Source organism: Lissotriton vulgaris, chromosome 8 (genome assembly GCF_964263255.1).
Source record: "Lissotriton vulgaris chromosome 8, aLisVul1.2, whole genome shotgun sequence".
Taxonomy (NCBI): Eukaryota; Metazoa; Chordata; class Amphibia; order Caudata; family Salamandridae; genus Lissotriton; species Lissotriton vulgaris.
This window is the reverse complement of record NC_141696.1, coordinates 1,497,957,669-1,497,973,865: the sequence shown is the minus strand read 5'-3', so window position 1 is coordinate 1,497,973,865 and position 16,197 is coordinate 1,497,957,669. Positions and strand designations below refer to the sequence as shown.

At 48.7% G+C, this 16,197-nt stretch overlaps 2 protein-coding genes across 2 annotated transcripts in view; one reads left to right on the top strand and one right to left on the bottom strand.

Moving 5' to 3' along the window:
• The window catches only part of LOC147698991 (uncharacterized), a 617,200-nt gene that overhangs the window by 205,636 nt on the left and 395,367 nt on the right, over positions 1-16,197 (top strand). The window lies entirely within an intron of this gene.
• LOC147698995 (uncharacterized) lies at positions 11,513-13,042 on the bottom strand. Its single transcript, XM_086935587.1, has one exon. It carries the CDS (start codon positions 12,600-12,602, stop codon positions 12,069-12,071), a length of 534 nt encoding a protein of 177 aa, XP_086791713.1. The 5' UTR covers positions 12,603-13,042; the 3' UTR covers positions 11,513-12,068.

Genomic DNA, 16,197 nt, shown 5'->3' with positions numbered 1-16,197 from the left:
AGGCCAGGGCAAAGCCCTGGATGCCGGCCTCGACACGGCCGACCAGAATATCATGGTCGACCGTGTCAAAGGCGGCCGACAGATCCAGGAGCACCAGGACCTGGCTGATGTTAGAGTCCGCGCCTCTCCGCAGTTCCTCCATGACTGAAAGTATAACAGATTCCGTGGAGTGATTGGGTCTGAAACCAGCCTGTTGAGAATCGAGGAACTGAGAGTCCTCGATAAAGGTACTCAAAGTATTAGTCACATGGGACTCAAGGACTTTGCTAAGGTAGGGAAGGAGGGAAATGGGGCGGAAGTTACTCATAATTGTGGGGTCTGCTGTGGGTTTTTTAAGAATGTGCGTGACCTCGGCACATTTGAATGACCCGGGAACAGTGCCAGAGGAGAGAGAGTTGTTCAACAGTGCCAGAGGGGGAGAGGGGCAGACTGTGAAGGCCTCGCGGAGGACTAAGGGGGGGCAACAGTCAGTAGGGGATCCAGAGACAACCTTCTTAAGGAGGGCGGGGAACTCTGTCTCCGAGATTAAAGGGATCTGGGTCAACTGCCTAGGGTTGAGGAAGGGCAGGGTGGATTCAGGCCCATGGGGTGAGGTGGGACTGAAGATAAAATACTGTTCTTAATGTTGGCTATCTTCTCCATAAAAAAAAGATTTAGGGAGTCACAGAGTGCCCGGGAGGGGAGGGGTTTAGGGGTGATCCTGTCTGGGTTTGACAACTCCTCGACAATAGAAAAGATGTCCTTGGTTTTGGTGGCAGAGCTGGCAATCTTATTTGAGAAATAGGTGGATTTGGTTCGCAGGACCGCCAATTTATAATCTTTGAGCAAGGTAGCGAAACGTAGTTTCATGTCGGGGGCATAGCCACGTCGCCACTGGCGCTCAGCCTGCCTAAGGCCCAACTTCAAGGCTTTGAGGTCATCCGTGAACCATTTATGGGCGTCATGCGGACGTCTACGTTTTATCTGTCTGAGTGGAGCCACGATGTCACTGGCTGACTCCAGCCAGTGTGTGAGGGTAGAGTCTTGGGTGTCAATAGACCCCAGACTGGAAGGGATGGAGGTTTTGAAAAAACCTTGAGGAAAAGAAGGTAAGTGAAATAAAGTAAGTGCCTACAATCCCACATTTTGGTCAGGCGAGGTCCTAGGTTTTCTGGTATGAAATCTTGGCCGACTGGCCTTACTGATACCGGGCAATTTCCCAGTGGGCTGGTGCCATTTTTAGGTCTCGGCCTAGCGTACACTGCACAGCAGTGTTCGCGCAGCCAGAGTTCTTTTCTCGGTGTTTTAAAAATGGACCTGGAAATTCCACACCTGGTGCGTGTTATTTCCTAGGTCCATTTTGATTGGGCTTTGTTTACGTGTATTTTTAAAACAGAACACGCAATAGGCCATGGGCAGTCGCGTTGCTCCGCCCATGGCCTATTGGTGTCTGTTACACGCACCAAAGCCCATAAGTCTATAATCATCATGCCGACACGGGCGCGATAATTGAAGACATATGCCTGCAGTGGCGCGTGCGCACCACTCGCAAGCGTTTTTACATTTTTTTTTACAATTCGCAATCGCTATTCACTGCTGCTTGTTTTCTTTTCCTGGAGAGCTCTGTTTACTTGAGTGCTCTGCTAAACTGCGCTCGCCGTTAATCCTGGCTTAGGAAGAGGCTTACACGCAGTTTAGTTAAATACTGTGTGCATTCCTTTGCCAACTGCACGTGTTTCTAGTTTGTGGTCAGGCAGCTAAGTTGTACCGCAAGCTGACCTTGATGAATCCAAGTTGACAGGAGCAGGATATGGTAATTCTGGCGTTCAACGAGGGTCTGTCTGTCTCTTCAAACAATGCTCTCCTGAGAACTGAACTGTTCTGGAAAGAGGTGCGTTTTGCAATGTTTAGGTGACATTTTTCGGTATTTCCTTACTGGAGGTGCCTGCCCTGCACCACATTCTGCAGTGTATGGGAGTTTAGCCGGAAACTACTGTGTCTGGCAGAGTTTGGCGATGTTTAGCCACAGCAGAGCGTGGCACGGAATATCAATCAGCGTGCTGGGAACATACGTGACTGTCATGAAGTGCCTCTAGGCTCGGCACTGCGCGGCGCTGACTTTCGGTTTGGAATACACAGGACTCCCTAGGGTACCCAGGGTGGTGCAGGGGCGCAACGGAGCCCCCTGCTGCGCAGGTGCCACCAGCTCAGAACCACTATGTATCTGTGATGTTTGGGAGACTCGTCACAATCTGCAGGGGTTTGGGGGCGTCACTTTGCGTTACGCGACTAGCCAACAGTCACATTTTATGTACGTGTTAGACCTGCACTGTCTGGTAAAAGCGATCACTGCACCATGTTCCTCGTGTGCATGTTAATGTTTACTACTTCAAATAATTAGTAGAGCCTTCATGCCCGCGATGTGGCTGGTGCAGGCCTGTAGCACAGGTTGAGGTCACGTGACCCGGCGTCTTAAACAGCGTGAATTGTTGCATGCCTTATTAGACTTCTTGGCGCACTCGTTTGTCTAGTGGTAGTGTCTGCGCGGCGCACTGTACAATGTTCTCTATCCTCAATAGGACGCTCTTTGGAACTTTCATGCGTGAACCCAAGTCTGACTGCATTCCACCAGACTCGGTAGCTAATGTGAATTGTTCCCTCTCCACACAGATGCTTTGTCGCCCGATTGGCTGGTGCGTTTCTGCAGTCTGTACCCACAAGTCTCGAGATATTGTGCGAATGGTTGGTCTTGGCATGTTTACGTGCAGACAGTATTGTGCCCGGGTGGTTGCTGCTTGTCTGTACCACAGACGTCGATGCGGTTAGACTGTGCCAGGTTTTCATTTGCGTTTCGGCTTGCAGCATTTCTGCAGCCTGGTCCAGGAGGCCTCCGTACGTATAGTATGGAAGCTTTATGTTTGCACGATCGCGTTCAGGCGGGCACGGTGCCCTGCTTATGTGGTACACGTCTGCAGCCCAGAGTAGGTATTAGTGTAAGGTTCAATATGCAGTGTGTGTTAGCATGATACATATCTAGGCATCACGGAGCAAGCGTCGTGGGGCGCTTCACGCCGCCTAGAAGCCACGAGGATCTGTTTATTGTGCCCGGGTGCTATTTGCGTGCTCGCATGCAGACAGCATGGTGCCCAGATGGGATATTCCTGTCGGCAGACTAGTAGTGTCATCCGTGCAGAGCGTGGACGGCTGCTGTGTGCACGATCACATAGAGGTGCTCTGAGGGCACGTAGCACAGGCATTAGTATGGCGTGTGTCTGGTTGCTATTTGCACTATATCTTGTTTTCTTCTTTTGCGGTTCTGCCTTAGGAATGAAAGTAAAATGTGCTGGGAAGAACAAAGCGGGGTTCTATAAATCAGCCCCCGCGCCTTGTCAGATCAAAGGAGAGACATATTTCCGCTCCTGGAAGACTTGCCAGCTCAGGTGCTTGACAGACAGCTGGCAGCTGGTCCTGCGCACAGGCCTTCCTTGGCGATGACAGCCCGATGAGGAGGTGGCCTGTGACGGGGGCGGCGTGCCGTTGGGCACCTCGAAGGCCGCTACCACCCCACGTGGGTATTTACCTTGTGACCCCCCCCCCCCTCCTGTCTTTTCAGCCTTCCCAAACACAGGTCTGGTCGATGCCTGCAGAACGTTACAGCTGCGACGAGGAAGATATCGAGGACTGGCCCTTTAACTGGAAGAGCCACAGGGAAGAGGAGGAGTCCCGACACGACGTAAAGCCGGCAGGTGATGACAGTTAGGGGTGCTTGTACACCGGAGTGGAGGACGGCGAGCGGAGAGACGTGTGTTGGAGAGAACGGACCGAAGGAAGTACGGAAGGAAGAGGACCCGGTGTAATATCTACTGAGGGAGTGGAGGTGCAGAGTGACCCGTTGACGGCGCGGGAGCCTGGAGGCCGACGGCAACACGAGCCGCCCAGCCGCACGCAACCTGGAGGCGTGTGGCTCACCGAGGTACGTAATCGTATCTCGGGCTGGGTTAAGAGGAGAGGGAACCTAGAGTAATTGAAACCCCTATCCCTTCAGTCCCCAGGTGAACCCTTCCTGCACCCCCAACCCCGTCCCATCACTAGCTGTACATATTCACCGGTGAATCCCATCACTCCCTTCCCCACACAAGTGTATTGTCTCTTCTACCGAGGCGGCGAGCATCGTAACCACGGAGACGGATCAGGTGGAGACGAGGCAGAGCCCGATTCTGAGGAAGGAGGAGGCTACCCGAAGGAAACAGCGTCCCGAAAAAAGCAGATCTCCGAGACAAACACACATTCGGAAAACTTGTACCGATATTCTGTTTCAACAAATAAAACCAGCACGAACAAAAACTCGATTGTTGCCCATCACTCCGCAACCCGCTACATTGGTGGAGAATGCGGGCAATCCTACCATCTGCCTAACAAAGATGGATGTCGTTGTGCAGCAGATCGTGAAAGGACAGGAAAGACTGGAATGGGTAATGGAACAGCAACTACGATCCGCCGAGGCAGATCGGGAAATTATGAAGGCTGCAATGACTGCTAGGCAGACAGACCCGACCACAAAGAGTTGGCCTATGACAGGGGGAGGAGGAACACATCCCATTAGCGGCGTATCACTACAGAAGTACCAACCCGGAGAAGACCCGGACGCATTTCTCCTAAACTTTGAGAGAGCGGCCCGGGCCTGTGGCTGGCCCGTAGCCAAATGGCCGTTTTTCCTTGCTCCCCTGCTGGTTGGTGAGGCCCAAGCGGCTTATCAGGTGGCAAACCCCACGGGAAACACCTCGTATGACGAAATAAAAAAGATAATACTTGATCACTTAGGAATCGACCCAGAAGCCTACCGTGTACGATTCAGGAAGGAAAGGGGAGTCCCGGGGGAAACCCCCAAAACTCTGTTCGTGAGGCTGAAGATGGCAGCCGACAAATGGCTAACCCCTGCAGTGAGTAGCAAAGAGGAGATCATGGACCGAGTGTACCTCGAGCAGTTCCTCGAGGCCCTTCCCTTCGCCACACAAAAGTGGTTGCGGCAACACCACAATCTGACAACGGCCCAGGCGTGGATATGGCTACTACCTTCGCCCGGGCCCAACCCCGGTTGCTTCTGTACGAGACTGACAAAACCAACAAAATGGGTCCAAGGATGGAAAAGAAACCTGTAAAAGCACCAGAGCCCCTAAGACCAAAAACCTGGAGAAACGATCCCCCGTTGTCGGGGGGACCACAATGTTTTGAGTGCGGAAACTGGGGTCATATCGCCCGTCTGTGCCCCCGAAGAAAACAAGCCGACGAGCCCATGGAGGTGGGCTACCTCCCACGGACTGTGTTATACTCGGCTGAAATGGGACACGCATTTCGAGTGAGTGTCTGGGTAAATAAGTCCCTTATAAAAGCCCTGTTAGATTCAGGCTGCCGTCAGTCGGTGGTCCAATCCCAGCATGTAAAAACCCACCAAATAGTACCCCATGAACAGGTTAACATACGTTGTGTACACTGGGACGTCAGGCCCTACCCGGTAGCATACATTCCCCTGGTTCCCCAAGAAGGTCGCCCCAGTACCATTAGAGTAGGAGTATTGTCCTCACTCCCCGGGGACCTCATAATAGGGACTGATAATCCCTCTTTCCTTCAGATGTTTAGGAAGAGCCTAGGAAATAGTATACTGCCAGTCCATTTAGACAGTGATGGTTCCCATCCCGTTCCAGCTTTGGTCTCCGCCGAACCCTGGGTATTAGATAGAAGCTTCCGGTTCGCGCAGTCCAATGATAACATTCTGTATAACACCTGGGAGCAAGCCCACCAGTCCCTTGGACAAAACCCTCCGCAATACCCCCGATTTTTCATTAAGAATGACCTCTTATATAGACAAGGACAAAACGACGACCCTGAGCAACTGTTGGTGACCGTCCCATTTTGAGAACAAGTGTTGTTTTACTCGCATGCCCATTTGGTGGCAGGACACACGGGTTCAGAGAAAACCACACACAATATCCTTCGGCACTTCTATTGGCCAGGAATATACAAGGACACAATGACCTACTGTCAAAAATGCGAGATCTGCCAAAAGAGAAACATGACTCGATCTCCTGCAGTGCCTCTTCAGCCCCTTCCCATTATTGGAGTCCCATTCGAGAGGGTCGGAATGGACTTAATAGGCCCTCTTCCAAAAACCAGAAAAGGTAACCAGTATGTACTGGTAGTAGTCGATTACGCTACAAGATTCACAGAAGCATTTCCTTTGTCCACCACCACGAAACAAATAGCGGACAGAATGCTAGAACTTTTTTCACGCGTGGGATTCCCGAAAGAGATCCTCACGGACCAAGGCATCCCGTTTGTGTCCCGGTTAATGAAAGAAGTTTGCCATCTACTGAACATTCACCAAATAAGAACCTCGGTGTACCACCCCCAAACAGATGGGTTGGTGGAGAGGTACAACAGGACCCTGAAAAACACACTACGCAAAATGCTGGAGATTAACGGGACCGAATGGGATCGGATCTTGCCTTTGGCTTTGTACATAAGAAGTCAGAAACAGAGCAGCCTAGACGTATCTCCTTTTGAGCTGTTATACGGGAGACAACCGCGTTCCTTATTGGACATGACAAAGGAAGCATGGGAAAACGAGATACCTGAAGAGACCATGCAGACCATGGAATACGCAAGGAACCTGAAGTCTAAGCTGGGAAAGCTAAGAGACCTAGCCTACACAAACCTGGAGAGGAACTAAAAGAAACAAAAAGCCATCTACGATAAGGGGAAGAAGTGGAGACGGTTGGAGATAAATGATTGGGCTCTGGTACTACTGCCTTCTTCCACCCAAAAATTCAAGACGGAATGGGGGGGCCCCTATCGAGTTGTCAGCACCATCGGGAACACCAGTTATAAACTGCAAATAAACCCCCGGAAGACCCAAGTGTACCACATAAATATGTTGAAAAAGTGGCTAGGTCCTCCCCCGAAGGATGCCAACCTGGTAAAGATGGATTCAGTACCGAACACGAGCACCCTTAACCAACTGGTGATTAATGATGAACTCAGAGAGGAAGAAAGACGGAATCTCCAGGATATTCTTCAAAAACATGCAGCGATATTCTCTGACAAACCCGGACGGACTGACCTAACAGAGCATCAGATCATAACACCTCCTGGGAAGATCGTCAAAATCAGTCTGTACAGAATACCTGAATCCAGAAGAAGGGATATACGGCAGGAAGTTAGGGACATGTTAGACCTCGGAGTAATATGGCCCTCCAAGAGCAATTGGTCTAGCCCTATAGTGATGATCCCTAAACCAGACGGGACCCGGAGATTCTGCATGGATTTCCGGGCCCTTAACGAGATTTCATCATTCGACGCGTATGCCATCCCGGGAATAGACAAACTAATAGAGAAGCTAGGGGATGCGAGATACATATCCACCATTGACCTAACGAAGGGTTACTGGCAAGTACCCCTTAGGGAAGAAAACCGCCAGAAGACCGCTTTCTCTACAGACGAGGGACATTTCGAGTTCACCGTAATACCTTTCGGGTTAGAGTAATTGGACCCCCTATCCCTTCAGTCCCCTGGTGAACCCTTCCTGCACCCCCAACCCCGTCCCGTCACTAGCTGTACATATTCACCGGTGAATCCCATCACTCCCTTCCCCTCACGAGTGTATCTGTAACATAGCACTGAGACGCCCTCTCTTGTCTCTTCTACCGAGGCGGCGAGTATCGTAACCATGGAGACGGATCAGGTGGAGACGAGGCGGAGCCCGATTCGGAGGAAGGAGGAGGCTACCCGAAGGAAACAGCGTCCCGAAAGAAGCAGATCTCCGAGACGAACACCGATTCGGAAAACTTGTACCGATATTCTGTTTCAAGAAATAAAGCCAGCACTAACAAAAACTCGATGGTTGCCCATCACTCCGCAACCCGCTACATGGCCACTGCGGTAGCCCCGCGATGACTGATCCACCGAGGTCTCTCGCCTCTTCAGGGCCATCCATTAGACAACGGACACTACTCGACGCAAATTACCACCTTCGGACCCAAGAAAGGTCACTCGAGGGCTTCAGGTAGGACGCTGTTCGCCTTCACCTTTTGGAACTTTCCCCAAAACTCCACTAATTGGGACCTTAGATTGTCGGTGTGCATACCCAGAGGCGCACACTGCACCAGTGCACGTGCCTCTCCTTTTATTTAAAAGCATTCCCAGCTCGAGGCGCACATGCACGCCTGTGTTGTGAGTGCCTCCTGGGGTACATGCGCTCTAACACTATGGAGTATTAAGGCGAGAGCGGCATGTCCTGTCCCAGCACAGTCTGCGAGTGTGTTTGTGTGTATGTGATGTGAGTGTGTTCGTATGGTGTGTGTATGGGTGTGTGAGAGCACGCGATAGAGTATGTGTCTGTGTGCATACCCAGAGGTGCACACTGCACCAGGCCACACACCTCTCCTTTTATTTAAAAGGATTCCCAGCTCGAGGCGCACAACCACACACATACACACAACCACACATGCAACCACACACTTATCCAAACACACACAGCCACACACTCACAACCACAACCACAACCACACACACAACCACATACACAACCACACATACACACAACCACACACACAACTACACACACAACTACACACAAAACCACACACACAACCACACCGTCAGTGAACACTTTCACCAGGCACAGACACCATCAGTCATCAGTGCACACTTTTACTGGGCCCAAACACTACCACCTATCAGTGCACGCTTCCACCAGGCACACACCACCAGACGTCAGTGCATGCTTTCACCAGGCACACACACACCACCAGCTGTCAGTGCACGCTTTCATCAGACACACACTGCCAGCCATCAGTGCACGCTTTCACCAGGCACACACACCACCAGCCGTCAGTGCACTATTCCACCAAGCACACACACACACCACCAGCAGTCAGTGCACACTTCCACCAGGCACACACACCACCAGCCATCAGTGCAAAATTTCTAAAGGCACACACACCACCAGCCATCAGTGCACACATCAATTGTTAACGCGTTCCACAATTAACTATTGTAGCAATCGCAGTATGGCGTACTTTAAACATATTTATCTAACGTGCAGCATGCCACTATTGCTACAAAAATAAATGCACATTTTTTTGGCCTACAATTTATATACTTTTGTTGCAGTTGGTGTTGCAAAATTTAGCAATGCCAATAGCTCAAACTTAATTTACCCGAGACCTATTTCATTGTAAATGCTTGTTTTCCTTGATCTGAGGCACTTTCTTTGCCTCTCTTGCCAAAGGCCCGCTTAGGCTTCTGGTGTAACCCGTTCCTTTGTTGCTGTTGTTCAGAGGGTCTGACCTGCTGCTGTGCAAGGCATAATCTCATCCCCTCTGAATGTGTACTTCAAGTTGAAACAGAAGAGGTCTGCAGGGCAGACTTGTGCAGTTTGTACATTTATAGCGCTGTCAGCAGAGTGTGGCTGTGAAAGGACCTCTTTGCGCGTGTGTATGTCCACATCTGTCCCTCTCACATTCTAGCAGGCGCTGATTGCTTTAACGCGCAGCCAATCACAGTATGCATGCGAACCACTGAATGAGCCGCGGGGCATCCGGGGCTCAAATGAGTAGAAGATTTAATGGTGATCAACTCAGTGGAAAGGGATCAGACTTTCTGAGCCTTGTTACGCTCTCATTGTGGTTATGGTCTGCCCAGAATATGGTGCAATATTTTTTGCACCTGATATATTCTGACAACGCAGGGATGGACATTTTGTCAGGTGTGATAAATATCACCAATTTTCTATCATTGATGGAAGCTTCTGAGGTCGTCGTGCACACTTCAGGTCATAGTTTCCTATTGCAGTAAGATGGACGGTGAGTTAAAGGCACCTTTTAGAGAAACCAGCGAGTTTATGTAATTCTACTAACTATAATGACATACTACACACAGTCGCCACAAGCAGCCTTAGATGTTACAGGTAGGATGGGGCCCTGTTGGAGTGGGGCCCTCAGACCAGGGCCTTTGGTGTTGAGCTCATAGCCCCGAAATATGTCCTATGGGTTGATGGCACCTACTGCAGAATCCTGTATATTTATTTATTTACATTGTGTATAACTCACGTTACTCGCAGGTACTGAGGTCAAGGCATGGGGGTGGGGTGGTGCAGAACTGACAAGGTACAAAGGCAAGTAAAAATGTCTGTCCTAAAATTGAGCCACTCAGCTGGCACTCTATGCGCTTGTGTGCGTCATGAATACTGAAAACCTCAGCAGACGTAGCAGTTTACCTGTTGTTACCAAGAGGGCGGGTTGTGCCTTTCAACCATCCGCTGTCTACTGTTACTTGCCCCCTGGCTCAGCAGTGCAGATCACTGTTGGCACTGACCCCAAGTATGGCAGGGACTGCAGTACAAATCAACATTATAGAAGTATGTAAACTGCATTAAGTTGTTTTTGGGTGACAGGGGATAGTGGAGCCATCAATGGTTCTGAGTCCGTTGCAATGAGAATCCTGAAATTCTGATCCACATAGGATTTTCTACTGAAATGTATTTTTAACATTAGTATATTTTACTACTAAACAGGCAGCCACAATTGCAGTTACCTTGCAGTTACAAGGAGCATAATTTAAACGGTGCAATAGGTGCAGTGCTATTGGGCCAAAAGCTCCAGGGAACCCAATAACTACAGATTATTGCTAAATGTTACTACTAAACAGGCAGTCACAAGTGCAGTTGTCTTTTAGGCACTAGGGTCATGATTTCAATGGTGCAGTAAGTGCAGTGAGTGGCACTGAGCCCAAAAGTTGTCAGAATTCCTCTGAACACCAAATATTGCTAAATTTAACTACTAAACAGGCAGTCACAGGTGCAGTTACCTTGCAGGCACTAGGGTCATGATTTCAATGGTGCAGCAGGTGCAGTAACACCAGGGCCCAAAGCTCTAGGAACACCTCTGAAACAAAATATTGCTATATTTTACTACTAAACAGGCTTTCAAGAGTGCAGTTACCTTCCAGACAACAGGGTCATGATTTGAATGGTGCAGCAGGTGCAGTGGCGCCAGGGCCAAATCTTGTCATAACTCCTCTGAAACCAAATATTGCTATATTTTACAACTTAAAAACAGCCACAAATGCAGTTATCATGCATGCGCAAGGGGCATAATTTTAATGGTGCAGTAAGTGCGGTGTAACCGGCCCAAAAGTTGTCAGAACTCGTCTAAACACCAAATATTGCTATTACATCAATTAATTCTAATATTTCCCTCTTTCATTTATCAAAATGTTGCTATTACTTACCCACACTATACCACTAGCAACAGCACAATATATTGCCTTTTTGTATAAACAAGTCATAATAATAACACTTTCTGTAACTTATATTGCACAACTACTCAGCAAGCTACAACTTACAACAAAAAAACTGCATATTATTGATCACATAGGTAAAACCTAATGAATTTACCAATGCTTGTTTTTGCCAACGTAAAATATTGTGTGAATACAGTACATTGTTATTTTCATAAATCTCAAAACAGACACCTTGTTAGATATATAAATTGTTTTATTTACATACAAAAATAATTGCTAAATGTGATCTTAAAAAGTTAATTATTCAAGTTGGGGGAAAAAGCAGGTGTTTTGCAGTGAAACAGCAGGGCAGCAGGTCATTGTTTTTGAAAAAACACATAATTTGTAGTGTGTGTATAAACAGAAAAGTATAAGCGTGCTCAATAGGAAGTTATCTGAACATAGTTACTGGTGAACCTCTGTTTTTAATTCTGAAAATAAATAAACTCTTGCCATGAAGGGGGAGGAATGCGTTACGGACAGCAATAATAAGAGGAGGAAAGGAATGCAAACTCTCTCAACTTTTCTCCTCACCTCTACTGTTTGTGAGTCTTCTGTCAAAGTATCACAGAGCTTTAACAGGGCTTAAGCGCAGTCCCCAGGATGGAGCAGCTCTGCAGACACCTGGGGTGTCTCCCTTAAGTCACAGGTGTGCTCAGTCCAGGCGGGGCAGCCCATTCTCTCTCTAACTCATGCTTGGGAGTCTCTACAATCCACAGAACACGAGTGGGACAAAATCAGTCTCTTTGTCATCATATTGTCCTGCCCTTCCTGAACTTCTTGATCATGTCAGTCAGCTTCTCCAGACCCTCCACCAGTCCGTCCCCGGTGGTGGCGCAGCATCCTTGGACATGCCACTCATGCCACCGCACCTCCTTAAGACCAAACTTTTCCACCAGCTCGGAGGGGCTGCTGGCTCCAGGCAAGTCCTGCTTGTTAGCAAGGAGCACAAAAGGCACATCCATCATGTCCACATGCTGAAGGATGACCACCAGCTCATATCGGGCCTCCTCAAACCTCTCTGGGTCTGCGCTGTCCACCACAAACAGCAGTCCGTCTGTGTCTTTAAAGTAGTGTCTCCACAAAGGTCTCAACTTTACATGGCTGGCGACGTCCCAGACAGTGAAAGATACATTCTTGATGGGTGTCACCGTTTCCACGTTGAAGCCGATGGTAGGGATGGTGGTCACGGTCTTATTCAGCTTCCACCTATACAAGATTGTTGTTTTCCCAGCAGCGTCGAGGCCCAGCATCAAGATCCGAGCTTTCAGTTCACGAAAACCCATTAGCGTGTCGTAGAGTATGCTCAGGAAAAGGCCAATGGTGTCTACAATATGGAGCTCTGGAGCTTGAACCCTCTGGAGGTCAAACCTCCTGCGGCTAAGTTGACCTGGAGCTGGGATCTACTGGAGCTCAGACCTGTGGAGCTGGAACCCCTGTGAGACTGAATCCTCTGGGGCAGTGACTTTCTAGCGCAGGGTTATAGAGGAATGTCCTGCTAAAGCTAGAACGCTTAAGTTTGTTTGCTCGGAGAGCTGTGTTTTTGTTTCTTTCCTTGTATCTGGTGACGCCCCGTCTCGGCTCCTCTTCTGAACTTTCTCCTCTGTTTCTTGCTCTTCTGCGTCTGTGAGCTCGAGCTTCAACAGACTTCCTGTTGGTACAGTACTGCTGACAGACCTGCCCACTTCAAACTTGCTTCATCATCCGTAGAGATCATTTCCGGTCCGACTTACAGGCCGTCTTCTGATTGGCTGAACGGCCCTGCGCTCGCTCAGTCACTGCAGTTTCTTCTTCCTCACCGCGGCTGCGTCACAGAAGCCTCCGCGAGAAGAGCCGCGCTGGAAGGCGCGCTCACGCCAGGAGTAACGCAGATACCGGTGACGTGACCGGAAGAACTTGTCGCTCGTGTTTATTTATTTATTTATTTATTTATGCATTTTTATATAGCGCGGACTTTACCCGAAGGCGTCAGAGCGCTTCACATTCGGAACAGAAATGAAACATAATGAGAAACATTACAAAAGAGCAGATTGCTAAAACATACGTTACTTACATAAGGTAATAGTGACAATTGTGAGCAAACAAAAAAACATGAGGTAGTAAAGATTGTGAGCAACCAAAAATACATGAGGTAGTAAGGGTAATAATGACAATTGTGAGCAAACAAAATACTTGAGGTAGTAAACATTGTGAGCAACCAAAAATACATGAGGTAGTAAAGGTAATAGTGACAATTGTGAGCAAACAAAATACTTGAGGTAGTAAAAAATGATGAACAACCAAAAATACATGAGGTAGTCAAAAGTGCACAAGAGGAAAAGTGACAAGTGTGCAGTTAAAAGAGAAAACAGAGTATAATTTGAGGTATAATACTGCAATAAGTGCTCGGCACAAGAACAGGCGTTACGTAGGCAAGGTGGCACTTGTGCAAGTATCAGAGGTAAAAACATGTGAGAGGTAGCAACCGTGTGTTACAAGGGCAAAGTGTTGTGTGCATGTTACAAAAGGGCACCGAACACAAGTACATGGAGAATACTGCAAAAAGGCAGACACTCCCATCACAGGAGAACACTGGGAAGGCACTCCCATGGTCATGGAAAGTAGTAAATATCAGTAGTGGGAAGCCTTCCTCCAAATAGCAAGAGGACGTGAATTACTATTGGAGGTGTCTCTGGAGGAGGAGAACTTTGAGGTCCCTTTTGAAGGCCTGGGAGGAGGTGGTGGTCCGGAGCTCAGGCGGAAACGAGTTCCAGATTCTCACTGCGTTGCCTGAAAAGGATTGGGCCATTGTTCTTTCCTTCTTGAAAGTGGGAGGTTCAAGCAGTAGATTCTCGGCATTGCGTGAAGGTCTAGAGCCTCCAGAGAGTTTCAGTTTATTCGCCAGGTAGCGGGGAGAGGAGGAGTGCAAGGCTTTGTGAGTGATACAAGCGGTCTTGTAGATAGCTCTAGCCTCGAAGGGAAGCCAGCGGAGGGTGGATAACATCGGTGTGATGTGATCGCTTCTTTTGGCCCCATAGATGAAACGAGCTGCTGAATGGAAGACAGACTTAAGTGGGGACAGGTGAGATTTGGGGAGGCCTGTAAGAAGAGAATTGCAGTAGTCTAGTCTGGAGAGGACCAGCGCTTGCACCAGGGTTATAAGGTCCTGCTCCGGGAAGAAGCGACGGATTCCCCAAAGAAGGCGCAGTTGGTAGCGAGCAGATTTTGCAATAGAATTGATGTGGGGAGTTAGATTGAGTTTTTTGTCTAGAATGACACCAAGAGATTTTGCGCTGTCGACAATGATGGGTTTGTTGTTTAGTAGATTCATCTGATCCATCCATGATTGAACCGGGGGAGGAGAGAGTGAGGAGGAGAAGAGGAGGAATTCAGTTTTGGAGGGATTCAGAATCAATTGATGAGATGACATCCAGTTTTGAATGGAGTCAAGAGTAGATCTTAGGATGGAGAGATCATGAGTGGAGGCAACCTTGAGGTAGAGTTGAGTGTCATCTGCATAGAGATGATAGTGAATCCCGGATTTGCTTAGGAGGTTTCCCAGTGGTTCTAAGTAGAGATTGAACAGTGTGGGTGCAAGTATAGAGCCTTGGGGAACACCTTGACCCACCGCCACAGGAGAAGAAAGACTGTTCGCTATTTTGATCATTTGAGATCTGTCAGAGAGGAAGGATGCAAACCATTTAAGCACAGTGCCCTCCATGCCCATTCTCTGTTGAAGAATATTGAGGAGGGTGTTGTGATTAACAGAGTCGAAGGCTGCGGAGAGGTCAAGGAGAATTAGCAGACAGGACCCCCCTGAGTCGAGTATCCTCAGCGCATCATCAACCACTTGCAATAGGGCTGTTTCAGTGCTGCAGTTTTGGATGAAGCCGGACTGACAATTGTCAAGAAGATCATTGTCCTTGATATGACGAGAGAGTTGTTTGGCTACACATCTTTCCGTGATCTTTGCAAGAAAGGGAAGGTTAGTAATGGGGCGGAAGTTGTTGAGGTCATTCGCATCAGCAGTGGGCTTTTTCAGCAGAGGGGTGACCTGCCCAGTTTTGAAGGGGACAGGAAGGGAGCCTTGCCAGAGGGAGAGGTTGATCAGAGTGGTCCAATAGGAGAGGGAATGTGTATAGAAGTCCAAGGCAATGGCACTGGGGAAAGGGTCAAGAGAGTGGTTGGAGGGCTTTGTTTCGCGTATGCACTTGAGAAGGGCATCTTCAGATATGGGGTCAAAACTCTGCCAAATGGCTAAGGATTTGCGCTCCTCTGGAGGTGTAGGATGAGCAACCTGATCCACAAGTGATTTCACCTTTCCATCGAAGAAAGTAGCGAAATCCGCTGCTCTCTTTGTAGAATCCTCCACCTTGGAAGTTGGGGGAGAGCAGCTCGGAGTCTTGATGAGATCGAATAGTTTTTTGGGTCTATTTTTGGCGGAATCAAGGAGGGTTTTGAAGTGCGTCGCTTTCTCAAGGAAGATGTGCTTGTGGTATTTGGATCTTGCTGTGCGAAGCAAGGCTAAATTGTCAGTGGAAGGCAATTGCCTCCATTGCTTCTCCAGGAATCTTAGCTGCTTCCTTTCCTCATAAAGGGATTTGTTGAACCAAGGTGCTGAGGGAGTGGGCCTTATCCTTTTGCTTTTGAGTGGAGCAACGTTATTAATTTCAGCTGCAAGAACTGTGAGGCATTGGGAGGTGAGATCGTCAACAGCTATGTTTCGGGTCTAGCCTTGGAAGTGAAAGCAGAGCTGATTCACAGAGGGGACCGACATCAATGTTTTTGGCATCACGGAACCAGGAGATGGCCCTTTTGGGTTGGCCAAGAGTTATAGAGTGTGAAAGTTGTAGAGAGAATGGGATGAGGTGGTGGTCAGACCAATCTACATGAATAGGGGTA

What these genes read in the sequence shown, in the direction of transcription:
- LOC147698995 (XM_086935587.1), bottom strand. Translation starts at nt 12,602, where the DNA reads ATGGGTTTTCGTGAACTGAAAGCTCGGATCTTGATGCTGGGCCTCGAC.